This window comes from Parambassis ranga, chromosome 19 (genome assembly GCF_900634625.1).
Source record: "Parambassis ranga chromosome 19, fParRan2.1, whole genome shotgun sequence".
NCBI classification, from domain to species: Eukaryota; Metazoa; Chordata; class Actinopteri; family Ambassidae; genus Parambassis; species Parambassis ranga.
This window is the reverse complement of record NC_041039.1, coordinates 15310670-15328983: the sequence shown is the minus strand read 5'-3', so window position 1 is coordinate 15328983 and position 18314 is coordinate 15310670. Positions and strand designations below refer to the sequence as shown.

The window sequence follows — 18314 nt, the reverse complement described above, 5'->3', positions numbered from 1 at the left end:
GAGAGGCTACGTTTGAAAGAGTGAGCAATAACAAGGGGAATCTCATGTCCCCCTCATAGTTTTTTTTTAAATGAAGACATTTAACTTACAAAAACCTATATTTATTAATGAGTTTTCCTTTAGATTAATAAAAATGTAACACATTAAAATTCATAGCTAGACAAAAGCATACACAGTTACATTCCATGGGTAAATTTAATGCTAATATGAAGTATGGTATTTTACAGCCTTATATATACATGAGATTAGAGTGAATGCTGAATTTTTTAAAGTTGTAAACAAAAGGTTAGATGTAGCAAAATCATGAGCAAATGTCACATCTTGAAAGAACGCCTGCGTAGTTCAATGCAAAAGTGAAAGCTCTTTATCAAAGCACTTAGTAAGAGCAGCTGTGCAAGGCAAAGCATTAGCATTTGCTCACAAGGCCAGCTCTGGCCGTTGTCTCCCTGCCTGTCTGACACATGCCAGGGCCAGAGCAGAGCCAGTACGAGGCTGGAGCGGGGCAGTCACGGGGGCCCCGTGGTGCCTGTCAGTGGTGGCTACACTGACCCCACACTCCAGCACTGGCCACTAGTGTTTAATCCGTGTCGGGAGCGTTAACACTAAGCGACCTCCTGGGTGACAGATCTGCCATGCGAGCCTTTTCCCCTAAGGAGGTGGTGGTAGTGGTAGTGGTGGTGGCGGGGGGGGGAGTGGCATGGACTCTCTCTCCCTGTCAGCTCAGCTCACACACGGGGCCAAGACTGGCCCTGAAACAGCCACACACAGAGGTGGACAGGTCGCTGCCTCAGCTGCATGGAGAGAGGTGTCCTCTGTGAGTAGGAAGGTGGCGAGTATGTTAAAGGCAGTCATTATGATACGGCACACACAGCGGGATCAGAGATCACACTTCGACTAAGCTGGAAACATGCATAATATACAACTACAAACACAGTATATACATATACAACAGTGCACTGATAAAATCTTGTCTTTAGGTATCAACGCTTTAACTTATTATTACTTTTCCAATGCAAAATAATAATAAACACATCTTAGTTTATATTGACATCCTAAAACAAAATGTGAGGAATTTCACAGCCTTAATGAAGTGAATATGAGCAGAGGAAAGCTTATTTATCCCACTAATAAGGCGACATGTTCCAAGGTTACACATTGCATATAGCCAGCCTCAAGAGATGTCGACTGACACACAAGTATGTGAGGACAGCTAAATAACAGTACTGTTAGGCACAGACAATCGTTTAATAATTAATACAGTAAAAAATACACACATCGGCAACTCCGCCATCATTTTTTCCTACTAGACACATTCCCACTGCACAGTCTGTGAGAACTCTCACAGCCAAGGAGATGGACAGTCTAACCCTCATGAGACTGAAGAAACTCGCTCCTTTAAGGCCTCCAACTTCTTCAAACAGAGAGAAAACAGATGTAAAGCAGAAACAAGGAGACAATTCACAGGCCTGCACGGTCCTCTTGCTCTTCTCACAAAAGCTCGGCCACACTGCAATGCAGCACACCACAAAAGAGCAGATCCAAGATTCACGAAGCATCTCATTTTCAGGGACAGTGTTAACAAGAACAATTATGACAACTCTGATTATGGCCTTGATCTTGGCTGGGCTAGTGTTCTGTTAATGGCCCAGACTGCGGTGCCTCTACACAGGTGGTCTCCTGAGACCTCTGGAGCCAGATCTGACCCTGTCCTGCCCTCATCTGGGGAGACGATGATTCTATCAGCCCCCCAAAAAGCACCCGTTGCAGCTGCCAAGTGTGTTTACAGCTGCACCGCATCAAACATTCATCAAATGCCATCTTTACAGTGTGTGATGTGAGGCAATCAGCATTTCACAGGCTGTCAAATGATGTCCAAAGCAGTTGCTACCTGGCAGTGTCAAAAAGAAAATGGTTCAAATACTCACATAAGGTATACAGGTTTTCTTTCTAGTCTAACTCCTGACAGATGAGGAACCTCATATGTTAAAATATTAATTCTACTTAAATACTTAAAGCGGTCTAATGACAGCAAAGCTCAAAATCAGCTTTCAAGTGTAAATGATCCTTTTTCTTTTTTTTTTTTACCTTTCATCCACTTCATCTTAATCAAAATTGTTCTCAACTTTAAACTTCTAAAACAGATTAATTTGGCTGGCTAATACATGCTCATTTAGCTTCTTTTCTTCTTTCTTTTTTTGTGAGAAAGAAATTTGTGTCTTTTGGTCTAATGCACAGAATGGAGGATTTCACTCCAAGTTGTTCCCACGAATAGCTCCTGTTGGGAAAAGTAACTGATCTGATCTCCTTAGTGCCTCCCTTCACGTTTCTTGTGGTGCTGTAGCTCCATCTACAGGTGGTATTCTTGTGTGCAGCAAAGAACTCTGGGTGACCCCTCTGCAGTCACTGCTGATGTATAGCACATTCATCTCGCTCGGTCTTAGTGAAAAGCACATCTAAAGGCAGTTATTTTATGAAGATTTTAGCTGTCACATTTTTCTCTCTCTCAGAGGAAGGAACATGCTGTTGTCAAACTCTTGAAAAGCACAGATCCTCAGCTCATTACTGTAGCATAAACAAGAGGAAGGGGGGAAAAATCCAAATGTCTTGTTTGTATTTCCATTCACTGATGAAAATGTTTATGAGAATTTGCCAGAACTTTGTTGAAATGCGTGAGAAAGTTTATTTTTGTATTTTTTTTTATTACATTACCTAATTAGACGCTATTTTAAAACTACTTCCTATTGGTGGAAACTGAAGGCAACTTCTAACAGTATGCACTCTGCCGATGAGTTTGCACAATCAAAACAAGTAACCTCCTGCATTCACAAACAGAAGCAATACAACAAGTTTAACAGAGTTTCGTTGCACACAAAAAACATGGGGTAGCAGGAGAAAACCAAATAAGCCATTGCACAGCTTTCTGATTGCCACTCATGGGGGGAATCATCTTGATAGATGTAAAACCAACTTTCTTTTCACTCACTTGACATGAACCAGCGTGGTGATCCCTAATGCAAATTTTTGAATACCTTACGCACCACACACCAACAACCTCTTCATAATGCATACATGAATCTACATAAACAGGGTAGCAATGTGGACTCCATGCTGTGTGGAGGTCAGGGAATTGGCCTGTGGGACTGAGTGATATAATGGCTGAGTATTCCTGGTAAAGCACTACGTGAGCATCCCGCAGTCCCAGTAAAAACCACAGCAGTGGTAATGCATTACAGGATGTATATAGTGTAAAAGGGTAGGACTGGTCTGCCTGCATGATAAATAATGTATTGTAATGTATATTAAAGCTAGACCCTCCACTGCAGTGTTTCCTACTGGCAAACCCTGAGAAGCCCTGTGCTGCCTTCTACCGTGGAAAAGAGCAGACACTAGTGGTATAATTATGCACATCTGAGAGGCAAGCAGAGGCCATCTGTCAATGTCTGAATCAGTTACCTTATTACCACTGCCTAAAGATATAAAGATAGGAGAGGGAGCCGCTTTCATTAAAGCACATGGTGGCATGCTGCTTTAGACAGCTCCAAACACTGACTTAATTGGAAATGATCACTTGGAGGAGGAGAAGTGACTGTACAGTGGACGCCCTTGGAGTGGGCAGGGGCACAAGTGTGGATAGTGGCATGGCACAAGGCTTGTTATGCCAGTCAGACCTTCAGACCTTGCTGTTGCCCTCACTGATCATCAGGTGATAGCATGCACTATTCTGTCAGGATGTTTACATGCAATTTGAATGTTTTATTATGCCCGTTAGGAATACAATAAATCGTTGAAAAATTGGAAACTTTTCACCTGCTGAACTCTCAGTCTGTTGATGAATAACACTGCCTGATTCATTCAGTCTGTCCACCTTCGACACTTACTATTTGAAGCTCACCTCATAACAAACAAACACATGCTCTGTCTGCAAGATGCTGGTGTCTGAAAACAGACCAGTTGATTGTAAAATAAAAAGAGAACCAGTGACAGCCAGTGTGTGGCAAGAATGACCAAGAACAGAGACTGGTGGATAAAGACTGGGAAGTACAACACCACAGTGACGATGGCAATCACGATGAAAATAAGGAGTGGAGTCTTTTTCCTTCATTCTAAAATCTTTATCTGTGTCCTGCACTCCTAAACAGCAGGTGGAATAGAAGTGGAAATGAAAGATTAGAGTGTACCACCATACACTCCCATCGCCTGCGGAGGATCTAATTATAGGTGGAAGAAGATGGCCCCATCCCGCTGACCTGTCACCTGTCAGCCTGCCTATCCTCCTGCTCTCCTGCCCATATCCATGCCTGCCCGTCTGCCTCCAAGTTCTCCCTATCTGCCCGCACTCTTACTCAACTGTCTTCCTCTCTCTGTGCTCCAACTTTCTTTCCCAGATAGTAACCTCCCTCCCACTCTATCCTTATACAATTGCCTGCATTGTTCTCCGTCTTCCTGTCTGTGTGTCCGCCTGTCTGTGTGTCTGTCTGTATACTGTGCTGTTCTAAAGGCTCTGATACACTGAGCCTGGCCACTGCCTGGGGGGATTTGCACCTCAGGATCAGTGAGAAGGGCTTATAGAATACACCAGGTATGAATTGCATGTCATCCTGAGACAGAGCAGACAGAAGAAAGGCAGTGAAAGGCGAGTTCTTCACACACCCTGTCTGTGACCGTTTCCTCACCCTGACACAGCGCTGGCAGGGCTTTCATGGCAAGTGTACACTCTTAATCATGACATTACATGTGCTGTACTGCGGGGGATTCACTGGGTGCTTTAAGATTATTTAAGCTTAGGACCTAAGATCACATACCCTCATTAAAAACAGCTAAACAGAGACATTTAAACAAGGTTCAAATCTCAGAGGCAGACTGTCACTACTCCACCCAAGGAAGCTGAGAGTGTGATCCTCCTTACACCATCCCCTGGGTTATGAGGCTTTGCTAAGAAGTCAGATGTACAAACGCCCAAACCCCACCCCTTCAAATACACTCTAATGTCATCAGAAGTAAAGGAGAGCCAAGTGGGGTTTGATTTAAAGGATAAATCACATCCATCACATACACACTGGATAAAAACAGAAGGCAGCCATTGTTTTTCATGGGAAAAAGACTAATAGACAGAGAAAATGGCTAAGGCAAAGATTTTCCTCAACATCTAATTCACATAAAATGAAAGAGTTAAAACTGGGCTCCAGTGAAATGGGACAAAACTTGTTCGCCCCTAGGCTTAAAGAGAGTTCATTAACGTGAAGCAATGACTTACCAGAAAGGCTATTAGACTCCGTTGCGTGCTCTCCCACTGAAAACAGCTTTTAATGTACTGTAACGTGTACAGAACTGCTGTGCTGATTTTTCGAACCCGATATATATTCTGGGCAAGAACCTAATGGGAAATAATTGAACCAAAACACTGGTTAGTATCATTTGACAGTGGACATAATGTTTATGACTTTTCAATGAGGTTGAACCAGTATGATAATCCATTATTTGCTTCTTTTGAAGTTGAAGCTAATTAAACTAATTAGAGTCTGAGCAACCCAAACTATGGCCATGTGTAGATATGTTGTGGCTAATTTATTAGTAAGATTTAAGAAAAACCTTCTGGGATTTGTTTTTTGTTCCATCTGCTAAAAACATCAACCGTTATTACCTTTTTGGAGAATTTGAGGTTTTCCTCCACAAGTTTTGACTCCTTTGGTTGTAAGGTTTTGATACCAGCTCTGACCTGGGAAAGAAAAAAAAAGTAATTAATGCGGTCAACATGTCTACTTCAGACGATATAAAACATTTAGGTACCACCTTTATAACAAACTTGACCACAGTTTTATATTTACTTTGTTGTAGATAACCTCCAGCACCAGCGTGATGGTTCCTTTAGATGTACTTCCCAAGTCTTCTTTCTTCAAGAACAAACATATCTGTTGGCCATTCTGGACCTTTTAGAAATTTAAGACATATAGTCATTATATTTAGTTTAGGTATTAGAAATCATAGAGATAATATTTAAGACAGTACAAGCTCAACAAACTTACACTCAGTAAGGGAATGGCCACTTTCCCTAAAAAGTTTGGGGCTTTGTCTCCATTTTCATCAAGCACAGTCAGCTCCACCACATCATGTATGTCTTTAATTGGGCTGTAAATTAATATCATACAATTATAATTAATGTTAAAATATACAACCCAAAACATGTCGCATAACATTTTTATTCTCTAAATGTCTCACAATGTTACGGCCTTGCTCCATTCTGGGTTTAGTGTCTTGTATACTGTGTGGGTTTGAAGTTTACAGTTCCCAAGTTCAATGACACATAAAGGGTTGCTTTTCCCTGCAAATGACAAATATATGTTATTATTTAATGTGAAAAATGGGCCAACAAAAATAAATACACAAACTTGAATAGCTGTTACAGATTACCATTGAGGTCTGTTGCAGGAAGATCATTTGCCTTCAGAACGTTGACCTGAAGGAAGCCAACATCTCCCACACATTTGTGAGTGCTTTTCAAGCTCTGAGAAAATATGATTAAAACATGTTATTCAAAACAATATGCCATTCTAAATGTGTTACTGAATCAGTTGACCTATGTGATGTCATACACAGATAAAGTGAAAGAAAACTAAAACTACATACATATTTCTCCATCACTGTGTCTCTCTCATCAGGCTTTGCCAAGGTAGCCGTTTCAGCATCAGAGATGGAGACTCCCCAGCTGGGTCTCACGGTGACCAAAAACACCAGCCTGCCTTTTCCTGGGTCCAGCACATGAGTGTAGAGCTGCCTCTCATTAAGTGGGAGTCTCGATAGGTCAACCTCAAACCTGAGACACACACACAAAATCGCTCCATTGAAACATATGACGCATACGAACTCTTTGGAGGAGACCATATGAGCAAAATTAACACTACCAACAAGGAAATACTCACATCCCCCATGGTTCTTCTCCTTTCCTCCCTCTCTTTGAGTACACCTCCACCTGCAGAGGTTCCTGGTTATCTTCAAACTGATTGAAGTCAAACTGCTCTCTCCACTGGGGATTCGCCTGAATGCAAAGGTTCTAAGGGCAGTTAAGACACAGATTCAGCAAATACAGTACCATGGAAACACACATGCACACACACACACACATACACACTTTGACACAATGTCAGGTTTAATGCATTATCAGACTGAGCAGCTCCTGCATGACAGGTGGATTAAGTCTTCATTCAGTCCAACCAGAATGAGGCAGGAGAGGAGAAAGAGAGGTGTGTTGTGTGTATGTGTATCTATCTGTGTGTGCTTGTATGTGTACACCTCAGTAGCCACTCTGGGATTGTAAACACTGACAGCTTCCAATTAGAATCAGCTTTGTTCAACAAACAAACAAGCAGAGAGGAAAGCAGAGAGGTTTACAAAGAAATGACACGACAACACAAGACAAGTGCACCATAGAATCATCAGGGGGGAGGCCAACAAGTACAGGTAGATGAACAGGGCATGCTGGGTATGCAAATGAAGGCAATGAAGCCCAGCACCCGAAGCATAGTGAGAAGTGAGTGGCAGCCTCGCCCAGTCTAATGAGCTGCCTCTGCCATGGCCCAGTGAGCCAAGGTGGAGGTGAGTCACTGACAGGCACCTGCTGGGAGAGGGAAGCAGGGAAGTAAGAGATAGGAGCTAGGAAGAAAGTTAAAGAATAAAGAGCAGACATTAAACAGATGGACCAGTGTGAGTGGGAAAAGACTTAAAAAAACAAGTCCAACCTTGCTCTTGTACTTCTGATCACCAAGGCGAAAGCGGACATAAACATCACCATGGCCATACTGTGGCAGGTCCTGTCCCTCCACTAAGATGATACTGAACACTCCAGTCCACACCTGGTTTCTCAGCTGATTCTTCTGTGTTTCAGCTGAACGCTGAGTCGGTGTGGCCTGGTTCTGCTGCAGGGCCAAGGGTCAGACAGACAGTTACAGTTTTTTAAATCATGGTGCATGAAAGCCTGGCGCACTCCCTCTTTTTGCCAGCTCCTGCCTCAGCCTGGCACCTTATCATGTTCACAAAGTGCATGAAAGTAGGACAAAGGTTTATACTATACAGTGCATCTCTGTTGGAGCACATTAGCACATCTCTACTGACAGGCAAGCCACACCATGGAGGCTCCTGGATAGAGAGGAAGAGACGGACGTCAGCGAGCGGCCAGATGTCCCTGGCTGTGACAGTCCCACTCATCACTGGCTCCCAGACTGAGAGTGGGGAGGCAGGACACTTGGCATACTGCACCAGAGACAGCAGGCAGCAGTGAGTAATGATGCAAACCACACAGCCCTCTCATCAGCAAATTATGCATACATGCAGTATGTATGGCCAGCATCAGAGTTTACTGCATGTTGGCAAAATCCTCCAATTTTACCAGCAAATCTTTTCTACTGAAGTGGAGCTATAAAACTAACATATTATATTTTTATCTATTATAATAGATATTATGCCTTCAAAAACTCTTTGGAAATAAAGGACAAGCCCAGCAAATAATCCACTGCTCCTGCCGTGTGTCATAGAGGGAGTGAGGGAGAGAAAGAATGTTTCCATGTTAGAGTTCCCGTGAGGCCATGCGGTGATAGGCCAGGGCTGTAAAAACAAACAGCACAGAGGTTGTGTAGGGCTGACTGTAATTAAAGAGCAGGAGCGTAATCTGCTCTAGCCCCTTTGATTGCCCAGCTCCTTCGGCTGCCCCGGCGACGCTGCTTCAAACGGCCCCACTGCAACTCCCCTGCCACTCCGGCCCCTCCTCATCACTACAGGGTCACAACCCACATTGCCACCCAATCCGGAGGGGATCAAAGCACATCTCAGGGACCTGAATTAACATGGAATACCACAGGCGCAGCCCTATAAATATCAGCCCCTTCAAAAGAAGAGGAACAGAGGGAGTGGAGGAGCGATATAAAACAGGCCTCAGCCAAGTCATCCCAAGTGTTTATCTTGGACACATTTCTATCTCAGCGGCCAATAAAACAATTCCACTTAACTGTAAGTGGCCCCTAAAGAGAATCTATTCCTGGTCCTAAAAGGGCTGTGCGATTGCTTCCATATGGTGGGACAGCATGGGGACAAGCATGATGAGCTCAGACCCAGGTCCATTTGGCTGGTACCTCCGCACTGTCCATCCACAGCTGTGATATTACATCCTAACATCTGGGTTATTGCCCGCTATGCCTGGGAATTATCAGCCTTGCCGATCTAAGGCATCCCACACTGGCAACATGCCTCGAACAGCCGAGCCCCCCTTCCGTTTCTCCCATACGCCCCCTCCTGTTTGAAACACTATCACACAGCAGAGTTTTACTTAGGCACTTGCCATTCCCTGTCTCTGTGGTGGTAACACAGAGGGAGAAAACGGTGTTCTGACAGAGGGGGAGTAAAGCTGCAAGAGCTGGGTATTCAGCACTTCCAGGATAGGTGTTAAACGCAATAAGATACTGTGTGTTTGTCAAAAATGAAACAGGGAAAAAATGGCATTGTTACATTGTTAAATTAGCACTGTGATTTAGGCAGAAGAACACTGTGTAGAGTCCCACCACACATTTCTGTCTCCCTTTGAGTATCTTTAACCATCTGTAGTGAATAACCTACAATGTGTATGAAAATGGCATTCATTCCTTTGTCATCTAATTTCAAATTGAGATTGTCTACTGGACCATCAAGAGACTGAACAGTGGCAGATGTAGTGACAGCATAGGTGTGAATATAAACCCACTCGCTGCAGTGCGAGTCCCAAACAGCAACCCTCCTATTTCACTCTGAATCTAATTACAGCTGCAATATATTGAAACCCACTTGAGGGAGAGATGGAAGTTTTGTTTACCACCGAACCAAAAAACAGCTTTATAATACTCATCTAAAGTCTCTTTAGTGACAATATAGTCTGTCAATATTATTATTTCTGTTTTGATCAGACTCTGATATTATATCCTACTTTTTTTTTTTACATGAAATGATACCAATGAAAAAGATGCATTGCTAAAAAGGTTAACTATAGAACCACAAAAAAATAGGCTGTGCTCAAATCAAGGTTACACACAAAAGCCTGAGTCTTGAGCATACGCCTCATTCTTTGTTGCACCATAGTACAGTGAGCTACTGCCCCCTAGTGCTTTAGCTCAGTAACTGTAAGTGATGGAAGCCATTGATGTCAATGAAGGAAACAAATGTAACTTGTAAATTAAAAAGTAAATCTATACCTTATTTTTTCTTGGTGGCCATCTCTGTGAACAGAAAAAACAACATAAATAATTACAATAAATCATATAGAGAACAAACAATGTCAACTACGCACAAACTTTTTTTATTAGAAATGTTCTTACTGGGCCTTTTTTGACGGTGGCGTCTCGAAACATCAAACAGACCTCAACAACAATCACTCCCATGTCATCCTCTTTACTTTTTGGATCGTCAAGACGCAGCTCCATTTCATATGTCCTGTAATGGGACAGGAACAGCATTGAAATTACAACAGATCACCACGTACTGTAGAAAAACATCTGATTGCACACTAAAATATAACAAAAATGTGCTCACTTGTACAAGTCAAGATTTTTCAGGGAGATAGTGCTGGAACCCATGAAATCATCAGAGGTCCGATTTTTATCATAGACCTGCAACATCACATCTCACATTAGACACTTATACATATATATATATATACATATACATAATAGCACAAAGGGTAATACACCTATGATCAGAGATTGATACCTACCCGAACATCCACAATATGCTCTCTGTCTCTTAGAGGATGAGAGAAGGACTCGTTCCACCGTGGGTTTAAGCTCTTATAAACCACTTTGCTTTTGTAGAACTGTTTACCTTCAAGCTTGAACTTCACATAAGGATCACTGGTTCCTATAATGAAACAAAAAAAGAGCATACACATGAGATAATGTTGTGTAATACAGGTGCCGATCGCTTTAACACTAATATATGATCAGTGAATGAAGACAATTTTATGATTATATATTTCCTTAAAAGGAAATATTTATTGGAAAGCATCTTATTTTTGTCCCGTAGAGCATATTGTGACTTTAAAAATATACACTGTGTATGAAAACATACAAACCTACACACCCTTCCCCCATGCTGGTCATGTGTGATACACAAATATGTAAGGAGGAGGTGCACCCCACACATGGCAAAAACAGAGGAATGTAGCTGTTTAATTGTCAAGGAGTAGAAACACTGGCCAGCGTGAGGCAACCAGAAACCAAAATCTAGAAGCAACCAGTGTTAATCTCCCAAGCCTGTTAAGAAAGTCTGTCTGTGAGTGGGGTGGGGGTATGGGACTTCTTTGTTTCTGCAATTGCATGCAGATTGGCCAAAAAATGAAAGCCAGCCCCATGCCTTCATTTGTATAGGGGAATAAAGGGGTGCTTGAGAGAGCCTGCAGGGAGGCTTGAATCACATGACAAAGGCCCTGTGGGGATGGGCTGTCAGGCCTGTCAGCTCCCCACTCCAAATGAACATCTCGCAAAGGCAGGCAGGACCCACAGCAGCTCCACCCTGCCAGCCTGTGACAGGGAAACCTCCAGGCAACTTGACAGGAGGAGAATGTGGCAGCTAGCAAGGAGAAAAGCTCTGGCATGACTGAGAATGGTGACGATGGAAATTAATGGGAAAAAAGGGGAGAACAAAAACCAAGGAGTGGGGGCCGGTGGTGCAGGTCTTTTTCAGAATATGTAATGACAATGTATGCCATTGGTGAGCCTTTGGCACTGTGTTGATTGTTGGGCAAACAGCAGAGAGACAGGGGGCGTGTGGGGATTGCATCATCATTGTGCCATCTTGTCAAGGAAAGTAAGGTCTCAACTTGCATGGAGTAGGGCACTGGGCTTGGAGGAGCTTCTTTTGCCAGCAGGCAGGAAAAAAACAGCATCATTCTAAGGGGAAAGCCTATTCACCATTTTGCTTTAAGGTGATTTCCCACCAGCAGCTACAGCAGAGTATAATAACCACAGGGTAGCCTAAGGGGTTCAATTTCAAATCAAGTGAGATTGATGTTGCTTTGAAGTGAGCTGTCATATTTCATTTCTACAATGAAGCACCTCTGTCACTTAGAAGGCCAACATTTTTTGACTAAAGTCCAAAAAAAATGCCAATAAATGCATCAATAAAGTGTCACATAATTAATGGGACCACACAGAAATCTTCTCATAAACTGTAATTCCATTTATGGCCACTTGATGGTGCTGCTTTCCCAAAACAAACAATTGCCTTGACACCAAGGCAGGATCATGAGCTGAAAGCAAGTTTGTCTGTCTTTTCTTTTTAAATATGAAATCTAACTACTTCATATATATCATAAAACATACATGTATACAAATGGATTCATTATATTATCTTACATGATAATGTGTGATAATAAGTGGTGTCAAATAAAGGACAAATATACACTCCTTTACAAGCACACACCTAAACACATCAAATGTCTGTGTAGAAAGCATTAAGAAACAAACAAAAACTAGATGTCATACCAGCAGTTCGTGTACAGAATTTTTTGTGCTTTAATTACACTGGGAGAACAGATAGCTTTTTCCTAGTCTGGTCTTTGGTCATACTGGTCGGACTGCATACTTTTGTAGTGTTTTTTCTTCTTTGAACATGCCTCTATGGACAAGAGGTGACATCAAGTAAACAAAAGCTTTAACTGAACACATCTCATCTTCCCTATAGACACTAACACATTCTCTACTTTCTACTGTCTAGTCAGCTCATATTTGTAGCCATATTAACAACTACGGTGAGTCCTTGTGAAGTTTCATGTAGTGCTTCACAAGGACTCACCTTTTACCTGTAGCCAAAAGCCAGCACATAGAGAACTGCATTCTTCTGCAGTGTACACGATATCTGATGTATCACATCTTGATGTGCACTGATCAAGTCAAAAAACCCACAGAGCAGAGATGTGTACATATCACCTGCAACCTACCAGAGCGTTTGTCTCTAATGACCAGGTTCCTCCCTTGTTTCAGGTTGATGTTCAAAAGGTACCTCTGGAATGGGGCAGGTATGTAGACATCAGACCCGGCTGTTATTACCTCCTGTGGAGAAGGATTTATTTTATTAAATGTTTATGTTCTATTGTCTATGGAGAGAGCCGACTGTTGAATACTCACAGGATCTTGAACATTTTCATCAAAGAGATCACACGGTTCACTCGACATCTACAGAGTAAAAAAAAAAAAAAAAGATTGTGATGACATTTTATGAAACACAATGTAAACAACACAACAGAAAAACAAATTTAAAATGTTAAATGTGGACTGCTCATAGAAATGTTTTAATTTAAATTTCAGTGTCAAGCAACTCTTTGCGGGGACAAGTTAGATAAATTCAAGTAGTGAAAGAAGAAGTACTTTTTCTCTTCATTTAAATAACAGGGGTAATAAATTAATTGTATCATGTAATGCAACAACCAGGCAATAGTAAAACATAAGACTGGTTTTACTGTGTAACAAAGTTTTGTTTAAAAAAGCTAAGACTGTGCATTGTACACACACACACACACACACACACACACTTGCTATTTGCCTTTATAGAGAATCCTGAAAGTATCGGATCGGGACTCGGTATCGGCAGATACTCCAAATCAAATGACTCGGACTTGAGGGCAAAAAAACCTGATCGGGACATCCCTACTTAGGATGTGAGTACAATTCCTGCCACTAATACTCTGTGTGCATATTGCCCATGAACACATGTTGTCCCTGTTAAGGCCACACTGTAAGTGTAGCTAACAGCAGTTAAAAGTGTCACGTACAAGAAAGAAAGTGAGATGTTATCAGCCTTTGTGTCCTTTTTGAATAACTTTCCATTCCACATTGAGCCACTAACTAGTAATGCAGGTTTTCAAATGGCTTCCATATCTATGAGACATCTAGGCAAAAGAGGATGCAGTAGTTTTGGTTTCCAAGTACACCCATGCAAAGGCTGTATCCACTGAAATCCCACACATTTAACACCAACCAGACAAGGATGTGTTTGAAATTTTGCACCAAGAGATTAAACAGTTACTGCTGCAAATGCTACAGGGATGAAGAGTGATAAAAGCGAAACTGTGAGCTCAGGATTAGGGAAGAAACCCTGTCACGCAAGTCAGTTTTATAGGGTGAGGACAACTCTTACATAAAAACCAGCGCGTGTGAAAAACCAAACCAGACCATTTGAAAGTTAAATGAACGTGTGCAAATATGTGACCAATGTTTACTTTATAACACAACCTCCCCTTCCAATTTATTATGTCCACACTGAAGATTCTTATATTATTGCAAAGAGATTAAATTCACTAATATGTCAGACAAGCATTTCAAATTTAATATGACAGACATACACATATCTAACTCTACACACAGTCAAATGGATAATAATACTGACCTCTGCTATATCTTCCTTGGCCTCCTCTCTTTGGGCTTCTTGGTCCAACAGATCCTCTTCTATGGATAACTCTCTCATTAGCAAAGGGGGCCAGGGGTCCAGTTCTTCTGAGTCTGTTGTCCAAGGCATATTGCCTTGCTCCTCACTGGGAGTGCCACATGCTGAATCCAGAGAGGTACCATCTGCGCTTTCCATAGGAGTACCGTGACTATCTAATATCAGAGACATTCTATCTGTAGACGCAATATGACTGACCGCTGGTGGAGTCTGCTCTAATAATATGGTTTTCTTTTCTATGTAAGGGCTCATTTGTTCCCCCAGTGAATTTGCTCTAGCCAGTACTGCAGCAAGAGCACCTGAAGGGGGTCTGTCTTGAGGTGTTGACGTGTCTCCAGAGAGACTCACTCTCTCTGCTTGGTCTGGTCTTGGTGAAAAAGCCTCTACATTGCTAAAAACATGTCTCGGCGCAGCGACAGGTTCGAAGGTAAACTGTGGTGCATTCCTCTTAGCTTTTTTATCCACTTGTGCATACACCGGATTGTTCTCCAAATTTGTCATGTTATCAGTGTCCTCATATAGGGTCAATACTGGTGCACTTACTCTATTCGAAGCAGAAAATGAATGATCTAACTGAGGAACTCGAAGTGTAGCTTCATCTGTGTAAAGTGGCCCGTCGGTGATTGAGCTACTTGCCACAGAATCAGTATCACTTAGACCAGGAGAGATGCCAAAGAAGATGCAGTCAGTGGCAGCAGACATCAAGGCGCTGTCTGTAGAATAGGATTCACCTGGCACAAATGTCAGGTCTGGTACAGAGATACTGCGCCGGTGGGCTAGATTCCTCCCCTGTTTGGCAAGTAGCTTCTTTTGTTGCTTCTTGGGGAACTTAGTTTTCAGGCGGAGGTTCTCCAAGAACTTCTTTTTCTTGACATCCATCTTAAGTGGTACCTTTCAGATAAAAACAGTCAAATTCTGATATTTGCTTTACACATACAGACCTAATGCAGAGCAAAAGAGCTTACTCAATCCATGAATATGAGATAAAAACAACACAAGACTTGTGTAAAATACACAAGGTCGCCCCTTGTTGTCATGATCTTGAGATATCTATCTTAAAAAATGTTAACTATACTGACATATTGACCAAAACACAAAACTCATAAATGTTACATTACACTTCCTGGTGTGAATAATATTTAATAAAGTTAAGATTTACTACACTAAATTTTTGTACATGATGTCTATCTCTGCCATTTTTCCTTCTCAAATACTCTACAGAAACTATGAACATTTTCTCCCGATAACTTCAAAAAATTTAACCAAATTTAATAATCATTTGACATAAAATACTGACACAAAGAAAACCATACCTGTTGAGTTCTCTTCTGCTGAAGAGCCTGATAAAGACAAACACCAACAGTAGGAGAAAATTGTCCAACAAGCAGCACAACTATCCAAACTATGACAAAAAGAGGAAGAGGTGTTCCAGGCCAGATGACATGCAGGCACTTCAGCTTCCTGCCTTAGAACAAGTGATTGCAGGAGAGGCCACACCAGGTAAAACTAGCCATACCAGTCACACAAGGTGAGTTTCAATGACGGTGATAATGCTGTCGTTAACGCCTGGGCCCAATCAAAGTTGTCTGCGATAGATGCCGCTACAGTTACTTGGGATCAGGAATAAATCTGACGACAAATACCAAGTAAATTACAACAATGTAGCAAGAGATTAAACAGATACTGAAGCAGTAAAACTATGAAACAGTTGTTCACAGTACAGCAGCCTGTTTTGTCAGTCTGTTTATTTTTTGATTTGTATATTTGACGATTTATTTGCATTTGGGTGACAATTTGTCTCTTTTCAGACTTGCATGCATTACACTTCTCTAATATGGCTTCTCTTATAGGTCCAAGTTTTTGAAAATAAACCTAATGCCATAATCTATCCTAATTCTACAATACAACTGTCTTTCTTATCTGTCCAAAACAGCCTCAAAATACTGCTGATGGATTCTGCAACATGACTGAGGCATATGAAATGTCACAACGGATCTGGCACTCAGTGGATGCCTCGCTGTACCAAACTCCATTTCTTCCACACAGCCCCATGTTTGTTTACAGTGGAACATGGTTTAGCCTAAGCTCGTCAGAAGTGAGCATTTGTGTTTGCAAAGTATAAACTATAGCTTTCTGTCCACACACAGAAGCTAAAGCAACAGACCCACTGGTGTTCCCCCTCTCTCTCCTTGTCTGTGCCTAACAGTGGAGACTATATGACAACAGATGTGTTTGAGTCTGGACTGAGTCTTGTTCAATATTTGCTGATGTCTTAAAGAGATCAGGCCCACATGAAAGAACCCTAACTTGGCTCCCAGTTGAAAGGCAGGCCTGGGGATCTGAACAGGGCAAGCCCCTATGGCAGGTGGCCTGTCGCCCTCCTTCTCACACAACTCAAACAATCCAAAACCCTGCTTGGTTACTCTACACATGCACATTGGACATCTTCCAGCTTACAGTACAGCTGGTGTCAGGGACGAAAAGCCAAGAACATGCTCTTGGGGACAAATATAGTGAGTGATGCACATGCTAGCCTACAAAGTGAATACAGCCATAAAAGAATGAGGCTATGGTCTACAGAGTCGACCTAAAACCTTTGTTTATCACACACTAACTCATTTTGTGTGTACAAGAAAGTAGCAACTTTTAACTGGGGGGAAAATTCAAATACATTCCAAAATAAAACTTTAAACAGACGTGGACACCGACAGCTTTATCTTTCAGCTGCATGGCGGCTATTTAAAATGCAGCGGCGTCGACTAGCGTCCAACATTAAACTTTAAGTTATGCTAGCTAGCACCCAGCGGCTAGGATAGCTAACTGCTGCTCAAGTTTGTAGATTTATTTTTCCGGTTCTTCCAACCACTGGTTAGCAACCAGCTTCTCCTTCCTTTAGTTTCAATGGCGACCGACAAAATTACATTACCGCCTCCTGTCAGCCTGAAGGCACCGTGTGTTGTTTGACGGCCATGATACGTCGGTCAGACAGTTATTAAGACTTCCGCATTTTGTGTTTACATAGCGCGCGCACAAGAACGTGCGCAGCCTCACTATGACGTACTGATCTTTTCTCTTATTGCAAAAAAAATTAAAAAATTAAAAAAAAAAAAAAATACAGCACTAAGCGCTAAAATCACAACGTGTACAAACATGTTCTTCTGCTGTTTGGTGTTTGGCATTTCAGAGCAGGAATTCAGTGCAGGTGTGTATTGATGATGGCTGCATTCCACTTACGGAGGTCCTGCTATTGTTCATGCAGCTTCACTGGTATATAGTAGCAAAACGAGCTCATCAATAATGTTTTTAATTCTAAGTGTACTTGTAAATAAATGTCTAGCATGAAAAAACTTCCTGCAGTGTGTGCACTATCTTCACACTTAAATTTAGAAATTTGAATCATCAGTGGTTATCAGTGCTCTGCCTTGCTGGTACAAGCTGGTGTACATAGTGGAGCATTTAGAAAACAAAAATCACTCATCATTGGATTAGATTTACCCACTAGGCAACAGTGGCACAGTAGTTCTGTTGCTCCATAACTGCTGAATGTTTAACAAGGAACTGTTTGCAGTCTTGTTCTTCATATCAGCTTAGATGTTGATGATAGTTTTTATCATTCGTCTGCTGACATTTTTGCACACACACACACACATTTTTGGTTTGGTCACATGTCACGCAGAATGCTACTGACCTTATGCCAAGTCAGATAGAAAAATGTTTGTTTGACTTTTTCCTAAGTAATAGATTTTTTATTTTTATTTTTCCAGACATTGGTTCTAAATGAGTGCATCTCACACAGTAAGTGATAATATACTGCATTGATTTAAAAATAGAAATGATCAGCTTAGTAATTGAAAAACATTCCT

At 41.7% G+C, this 18314-nt stretch overlaps 1 protein-coding gene across 2 annotated transcripts in view; it reads right to left on the bottom strand.

The window, feature by feature from the left end:
- The window catches only part of mctp2a (multiple C2 domains, transmembrane 2a), a 30539-nt gene extending 14648 nt beyond the window's left edge, over positions 1 to 15891 (bottom strand). Inside the window, exons 1-17 of one of the 2 annotated variants that reach the window (XM_028430211.1) lie at positions 15765 to 15891; positions 14395 to 15342; positions 13137 to 13184; positions 12950 to 13061; positions 10727 to 10869; positions 10546 to 10622; positions 10332 to 10446; positions 10209 to 10232; positions 7734 to 7910; positions 6918 to 7048; positions 6625 to 6811; positions 6409 to 6502; positions 6217 to 6319; positions 6024 to 6126; positions 5826 to 5927; positions 5642 to 5716; positions 5255 to 5374 (exon numbers count right to left, since the gene is read on the bottom strand). In XM_028430211.1, the coding sequence (XP_028286012.1) occupies positions 5255 to 5374; positions 5642 to 5716; positions 5826 to 5927; positions 6024 to 6126; positions 6217 to 6319; positions 6409 to 6502; positions 6625 to 6811; positions 6918 to 7048; positions 7734 to 7910; positions 10209 to 10232; positions 10332 to 10446; positions 10546 to 10622; positions 10727 to 10869; positions 12950 to 13061; positions 13137 to 13184; positions 14395 to 15330 (2547 nt within the window). In that variant the 5' untranslated portion in view covers positions 15331 to 15342; positions 15765 to 15891. The remainder of the gene's footprint in view (positions 1 to 5254; positions 5375 to 5641; positions 5717 to 5825; positions 5928 to 6023; positions 6127 to 6216; positions 6320 to 6408; positions 6503 to 6624; positions 6812 to 6917; positions 7049 to 7733; positions 7911 to 10208; positions 10233 to 10331; positions 10447 to 10545; positions 10623 to 10726; positions 10870 to 12949; positions 13062 to 13136; positions 13185 to 14394; positions 15343 to 15764) is intronic. The other variant, XM_028430212.1, reaches the window with a different exon arrangement.
- Positions 15892 to 18314: the final 2423 nt, after the last annotated feature.